At 37.1% G+C, this 7894-nt stretch overlaps 1 protein-coding gene across 3 annotated transcripts; it reads right to left on the reverse strand.

Annotated features, from left to right (window-relative positions):
• LOC104747208 (subtilisin-like protease SBT1.8) lies at positions 770-4785 on the reverse strand. Of its 3 annotated transcripts, none has more exons than XM_019237148.1 (3): positions 3860-4736; positions 2026-2848; positions 770-1743 (listed from the first exon to the last, which is right to left on the reverse strand). In XM_019237148.1, exons 1-3 carry the CDS (start codon positions 4640-4642, stop codon positions 1079-1081), a joined length of 2271 nt encoding a protein of 756 aa, XP_019092693.1. In that variant the 5' UTR covers positions 4643-4736; the 3' UTR covers positions 770-1078. The 3 variants fall into 3 exon arrangements, with proteins under 3 accessions (XP_019092693.1, XP_019092694.1, XP_010467108.1); XM_019237149.1 differs by having other exon boundaries at positions 2026-2817; positions 3829-4736; XM_010468806.2 differs by lacking the exon at positions 2026-2848 and having other exon boundaries at positions 3037-4785.

The raw sequence follows: 7894 nt of genomic DNA on the forward strand, positions 1-7894 counted from the left end.
TTTGCAGTTCATTGGTACTATAGGGGAATAAAACAAAATATTCCATGTGGAAAATGTGAAATGTTTAGTAACATACGTATCCGTGTGGGAGATTGATTACTTGTGAAGGCGGAGGATAGTTGTGTGCAAGTCAAATTACCCTTTTTCATCTTCGTTTATTCTCTCTTACCCGTTTCTAAATAATTAGCTTACTTTCATAGTAAGAAAATGCTCTCATTGTTTTAGCCACAAAATAATTACCCATGAGTGTAATTTAAACATTATAATTTTGTTTACCTATTTCTTTACTTAAGAGATTATATATGAGTGTATATACGTACGTGCTTCTAATTACTAATATTATGTTCTTATAAATGTGGATGCCAATATATAGGACTTGAAAAAGAAAAAAAAAACCCTATTACTTGAAGTAACTTTCATTGTTTTCTTTTATTAGCATCCGAAGAGGAAACAAATAAGATGATTACTCATGAAACACACTACTCTTTGATTGTTGTTTATATCCAGTTGCTGAACAATTATACCCAATTGCGTCAAATCTATTGTCTTTTAGTTGTATTAGCTTATGCCAAGTTGATGCATATTTTAAAACTTCTCCGTAAACATGGATGTTGCAAGAGACTCATAATATGTCATCAGTACTTGTTAGCTTCACGTGATTTTGTATTGAGGGCATGTCATGTCCTCCAGCTCTTTGTCTAGACTCTTGAGTGATTTCACACATTACGACGTCGTTTTCTTGTTGCTTATTAATTTTTTAAAAAGACAATTTCATCAGTAAAATAGTTAAATGGAAAACTTGAAGCAACACAAATGACATCAACATTCTTTTCCTGACAACATTTTCTTCTACCATCCCGAACTTTTTTTTTGGGATGCCTTCTTCACCTACACACTCAATGACTCAAAAACCAAACATGAACACTTCCCACTACGTGATGATTATCATTACGGCTCTGGATGGGTTTTTGTTTAGCCTAAACCCAATCATCTAGATACCGAAATCATCCCAAGAGGAAATTAACTTAAAATAAAAAACATCACTAGGGATGTTAGATTTGTGTTTCGTTATTTTGTTTCAAAACCGGTTCCAAGAGAATGCAACGGGACTTCTTACTTCGTGCTGCGGATTGATCCAAGTGATGGATCCAAACTCAGCTTTGTTCGTCATACTCACTCCCTTCTTGCTAACAAATGTGACTGTGTACCTCTTCTTCTCTCCCACGCTTTTAAACGCAAGCTTTAATGGTTTAACCGAGATCCCAACACTAGGAGCCCCATTAACCATCACTTTGTAAACCGAGCTTGCTGCACCAACATTTGTTACTTCCCTAGTGTACCGCACAACTCTTTTACCTCCAAACAAAACCGAGAAACTTGGGTAGTTGAGCTGACCAGGATCTGAGAACTTCTTTGAGCAGTTGACGCTTGGTCGTTTCACTATCGCAACAATGTGATCTACTGTGTACTCTAGAGAGCACAAGAACCTAATGTATTCCTCGGTTGAGATGTCGTAGACAAGACCCGGTGAGAGAGCCTTTTGGGGATCTACATGTCCCGAGCCGTGAGCATGTGGGTTAGAGAGGCTGTTGTCTGCAGCATCATGGAGTGGGGAGTTGGTGTTGTCAAGAACGTAAGCTGTGGTCATGAGGGCTGATTTGATAGCACTTGGACTCCACTCAGGGTGAGCTGCTTTCAAAAGACCAGCTAAACCACTGATGTGTGGGCATGACATTGACGTACCTAACAAAAATCAGACACTTTTCATGTCAAACAAAACAAACCCAAACTCCAATGATTGAATATGTAATCATATCAAGTTTTCAAGAATCAGACCAAAGGTCATCATACTGATGTTGTTCAAGGGTGAAAATTAAAACTTCCCAAGAATCAGACCCTTTTCATGTCAGATCAAACCAATCTCCCAAGATTTCATGACCACAGATAATCACTAATTCGAATATGCAACCAAAACCAAGTTTCAAAATTGAGCATCATTAACCTGTGAAACGTTAGTAATAATACCTGACATGATGTTGAACTGAGTCCTCCTCGAGTCCTTCTCAAGACCAGTAGGACCAATAGCATCAGACCAACCAGCCAAGATGTTAACTCCAGGACCAATAACATCAGGTTTCAAGATCTCAGGAGTAACAGTATTTGGACCTCTCGAGCTAAAAGCAGCAACCACAGGGGACGGCTTAACATCAAGAACCGTTCCTTTAAAAACAAGAAGAGCAGTTGGATTAGAATCGGACTTAACATACTCCCTAAGTAGATCACCAGTCTTCTTCCCTACAGCAATCGCCGGAAGCAAATGACTATCCGCCACAAGCTCCTCCCCACTCGCAGCAGTATTCGCCATTATCATCCCTAAACCGCCAGCATCTCTCACCACAGCTCCTTTCTCAACTCTAGCATTCACACCTCTATCACAAACAACGATCTTACCACGAACTAGACTCGAATCAAGCGAACCAGGTAAACAAAGATTACTAGAACTAGTATTCCCTTGATTGTAAACCAATTCAAGAGGCTTCGTTCCCATTCCTACACCACTATAAAGCGAAACGCCGGTAAGTCTCTTCCCGTTACCGAGATTCGCAAAAGCCGGGAAATCTCTATCTAAGGTTCCAGCACCAACAGTCATAACCCAAGGCGCAACATTAGCAACAGAAGCTCTAGTCGGACCACTGTTACCAGCTGAGCAAGACACAAAAACACCTTTCTCCATAGCCGAAAACGATCCAATCGCAATGGTATCGCGATAATACGGAGCGGAACCACCACCGAGAGATAAGGAGAGCACATCGACACCATCAAGTATAGCTCGATCCATAGCAGCGAGGATATNCATCATACTGATGTTGTTCAAGGGTGAAAATTAAAACTTCCCAAGAATCAGACCCTTTTCATGTCAGATCAAACCAATCTCCCAAGATTTCATGACCACAGATAATCACTAATTCGAATATGCAACCAAAACCAAGTTTCAAAATTGAGCATCATTAACCTGTGAAACGTTAGTAATAATACCTGACATGATGTTGAACTGAGTCCTCCTCGAGTCCTTCTCAAGACCAGTAGGACCAATAGCATCAGACCAACCAGCCAAGATGTTAACTCCAGGACCAATAACATCAGGTTTCAAGATCTCAGGAGTAACAGTATTTGGACCTCTCGAGCTAAAAGCAGCAACCACAGGGGACGGCTTAACATCAAGAACCGTTCCTTTAAAAACAAGAAGAGCAGTTGGATTAGAATCTGACTTAACATACTCCCTAAGTAAATCACCAGTCTTCTTCCCTACAGCAATCGCCGGAAGCAAATGACTATCCGCCACAAGCTCCTCCCCACTAGCCGCAGTATTCGCTATTATCATCCCTAAACCACCAGCATCTCTCACCATAGCTCCTTTCTCAACTCTAGCATTCACACCTCTATCACAAACAACGATCTTACCACGAACTAGAGTCGAATCAAGCGAACCAGGTAAACAAAGATTACTAGAACTACTATTCCCTTGATTATAAACCAATTCAAGAGGCTTCGTTCCCATTCCTACACCACTATAAAGCGAAACGCCGGTAAGTCTCTTCCCGTTACCTAGATTCGCAAAAGCCGGAAAATCTCTATCTAACGTTCCAGCACCAACAGTCATAACCCAAGGCGCAACATTAGCAACCGAAGCTCTAGTCGGACCACTGTTACCAGCTGAGCAAGACACGAAAACACCTTTCTCCATAGCCGAAAACGACCCAATCGCAATGGTATCGCGATAGTACGGAGCGGAACCACCACCGAGAGATAACGAAAGCACATCGACACCATCAAGTATAGCTCGATCCATAGCAGCGAGGATATCAGATCCAAAACAACCAGTACTCCAACAAACCTTATAAGTAGCAACACGAGCACGAGTCGCCATACCTCTAGCCGTACCGGCGGCGTAACCGAGGAAGCTAGCGTTTCTAACGGCGGATCCGGCGGCGGTAGTTGAAGTATGAGTTCCGTGTCCGTCAACATCGCGAGGAGAAACAGATTCACGTTTACTAGAGAAACCACCTCCTCCTGAAGCCATCTGAAAGCCTTTGGAGAAGCTTCTAGCTCCGATTAGCTTCTTGTTACACAATTTGGAATCGAAATCGGAACCAGATTCACATTCGCCTTTCCATTTAGAAGGAATCTCAGGCATATCAGTATCATCGAAACTTTTAGATTCAGGCCAAACACCGGTATCCAAAACTCCGATTATGACGCCGTTAGAGGCCGAGCCGAGATCTTGACCAGTGTAAACACCGAATTCGGAATTGAGACCGAGGAATTCAGGTGTGCGAGTGGTGTGCAGCGTGTAGACTGGATCTTCGAAGACGTCGAGGACCGAATCGGAGTCGCGGAGGAGAGAATCGGCTTCGTCGGAGTCGAGGTAAGCGGAGTAGCCATGGAAAGAGGTTGTGTAAGTGTAGAGGAGAGATGATTCCGATTGGAGTTGGGAAGTGTACCAATCGTGGTGAGTTTGGAATGAGTCTGGTTCATCGGAGTGTTTGACTCGGACGATGTAGGTTTTTTTAGCGGAAGAGTGGTGGAGGAGGAAGAGGAAGAGGAAGGTGATGATGGTGATGGTGATGGAGGAAGAGGCCATGACTGTGAATGATAGAAGCAGAGAAGAGAGAGTGAGAGAGAATTATTAGGAATAATAATAAGAAGATGAAGAAGATAAAGATTAAGAGAGAGAGAAAAGAGAAAAAGGGGTGGCCAAGCCACGTAAGGGACGTGTGACCGTTAGGATAGAAATAACGGGAATGCCATCGTCGGTGGGGGAGTTTTGAAAAGAGTGTGGGAAACACAGCTGGAGACACGATAGAGAGACTACTACTTACATTGGCTCTGTTGTGTTGGCCCATTCTTCCTTTTTTTTTTTTATTGGTTTACTCAACGTTCCTTCTTTTCTTCTTTTTCTTTTTTCAACCTTCTTTTTGTGTCTTTTTCAGTTTTTCTCTTCTTCTTATTATTTTTTTTTTTTTATATATAGGTTTAAATTTAATTCCCATAGATTTTGTTTTCCTCCACAAGAATTTTGGAATTTTTTTACACGGGAAACATTTTCTTTTATTTTCACTCATGTCTTTACTTGGTTATGTTTAGATAATTATATTGGGCTTGCGAATTTGTTTGTTGAGGATTATAACATCTTTTAAGGGTAACTTATTAAGTTGTTGGACTGTCTTTTGAGAATTAAGATCATTTAAGGATACCAACTACTACTACTACTACAACAAGAAATAAAACTATTCAATTACTTTTTTACAAGTTTTCCTATCTTCAAAAAAATATAATTTAATTTTCAAAAAATCAACAATAATTTTTTAGTAATATTACGGAAGTAGATAATAAAAATACTCTATCAAATTTTCATTACAAATATAGATTTTAAGGAAAAAAATCAATAATCAATACAGTCGTTAATAGTTAAAAGCGTCAAATACTAATCTCTGCAATTTAATTACTTTGTAAAACCAAAAATCTTTTAATATATTTCAAAAATATTTAATAACCAATCAAAATTAATAAGTAATATTTTACCTTTAACTTACCATATTAATTTGATATTAATCATATACTTTTTACCTCACATCTTTGATTGATAAAAAGTGAAAAGAACAAATTGTAATATCTTATTTTTAGTTAGAGGAAAAAAAATAAGAATTCACAAGTCACATGATGAAATGAGTTCAGATAGACGACATATTAAATCAAAAGTGTTAAGATCATATGGTCATATAATTTAAATAAGGTTTGATATCTCTAGATATTTGCAAATTTGATTATAAAACTTTATTATTTATTCTACATATTGACAACTGCATTACGACATAAATTCTATTGTAACTGTAATTTGCAATTGTATAATCAACTTAATTATAACTATATTAATTTTATATAATAATATTTTCCTGCATCTAACTAAATTTACTTTTTAAATAAATTGTAGCAAAAATGTCATTGTGTGGTATAAGATTTTATAAAATCAACTCATATTCAAAAATATAACTTAACTATAATAGGTATTTAATAAAAATAAGACATAAATGTATTTTTCTATTATCATCACTTACTTTTTCAATAAAAAGTTATAATTTCCAATTTTAAAAAGGAAAAAAACATCAATTTAGTTTGTGTTGTAACACTGACCATAATCTAGTCTATAATACACAAAACGGCGTCTTGATGTTTAAATGACTTATTAGACCACAGATATTTAAATTATTTTAATACATGATTGATCACAAAAATGGATAATAATAGTTGAAAAAAATGGATAATAATAGTGATAAGAAAAGGAAAAGAAAAAACAAATTAGAATTAGAAGTGTGATAAAATTGATGTATAAATTAGTCTTTAAGTTCAACTATTCATTAACCAAAGGATTACATCCAAGATTACATCCAAATTTAAGCCAAAAAAAAAAAAAAAAATTAGTCTTAAAGTGTTCCAACTAAATTACTGGACAAAAAACTGTATTATCATCTTTAAGTGTAGGCTTTGAATATTCGGGATCCTCTTACTTACTCTTTGACATGGGAGCTTTTGTAAAAGATTTACTCGACTTAAGCTTAGGCTTGACATGTTAAGTTCAAATACCAGATTGTTGAGTTCTCTAAGCAAACTTGCTAGCTATAAAAACATAAACGAGTTGGTTGTTGACATGGTAAAGCATAGGAGGTCTTATATTCATAAGTTAAAATGTGCAAATAAATTCGACGTATGTGGTATAATGATGCACAATGGTATAATGATTTTCAATGTGGTGTTTGTGCTCAATTTACACACTAATTTATGCATTTATTACTTGAAGGTCGGCGGTCGAAAGGTAATGTTACATTTAGTAATGCACCATTGAAAAATGTGTTTTTCATTTGTTCTGTTGTAATTTATTTATTTTCTATACTTTCAATACTTTTTTGATAAAACTTAAGAATGCAAATTTGTCGTATGGTAAGATACTTGTTAAAATGATGAAAACTTAGTTATCCATTGAGAAGCAACATGTGTTTCTCTCAGTCTCTCTCTCAATGAAATATTTGGCTTTATCCAGGATAAAGATAAAGTGACATGCATGATTTCTTGCTAATCAATGAACTGTGTAGTTGTAATACAAAGGATTTCACTCAAGGTATCAATTCCCTATGCAGTTGTAATACAAAGGATTATCAATCCAAATGGTTGTTATGCTAGCAGATAGGATACAATCAGAATCAAGCAAGTCAAGCCAAGTAATAATGGGGTTTGCTTCTAACAGTCCTAATATAAACAAAGTAAAGAATATAAACAAGTAAACAACACGACCTAAGCACTCGATGCAAGCAATCGAGTACATGATCGAGTGGGGGGTCTAGTATGCAAGTAAGCTATGAACAGCTCGAGGTATTACTCGATGCAGGTTATCATGTACCTGATCGGGTAAGTGGTCGAGTAAGTAAAGAAAATGCAAGAAATGAAATACGAAAGTTCCTAAGGATGGGGATAATCGAATCCTAAGTGTCCTAGACCAGTACGGATGCCTTACATGCCTCAAGCAATCATTTCCTAGACAATGAACCTCTAGAACCTTGTCACCACACTTTCGCACTAGCAACAATCAACCTTGAACATACTACCACACTGTCGCACTAGCAATATGAACAAGCAGGCATTAAGAACAATTCATTTTTTTGTCAGTATACTTAGACTTATCTGATTTTGTTACTCAAAGTTAAGTATACCTCTAGCATTGACCTAATCAAGCATTTTATCTACTCCTTTCGGCCTGTAGCATTGTAAACGCCCTAGATCTAATCTCAACCTTTCGATCTGTTGACCGCATTATGAACATCAAACTAAAAGGAAATTTATC

Source organism: Camelina sativa, chromosome 15 (assembly GCF_000633955.1).
Source record: "Camelina sativa cultivar DH55 chromosome 15, Cs, whole genome shotgun sequence".
Lineage (NCBI taxonomy): Eukaryota > Viridiplantae > Streptophyta > Magnoliopsida > Brassicales > Brassicaceae > Camelina > Camelina sativa.

Excerpts from the sequence above, each read along its gene's own strand:
- LOC104747208 (XM_010468806.2), bottom strand. The coding sequence starts at position 4,642 with ATGGCCTCTTCCTCCATCACCATCACCATCATCACCTTCCTCTTCCTC. Across the intron at positions 1,744-3,036 it reads TCAGTTCAACATCATGTCAG|GTACGTCAATGTCATGCCCA; the intron begins GTATTATTACTA and ends GATTTTTGTTAG.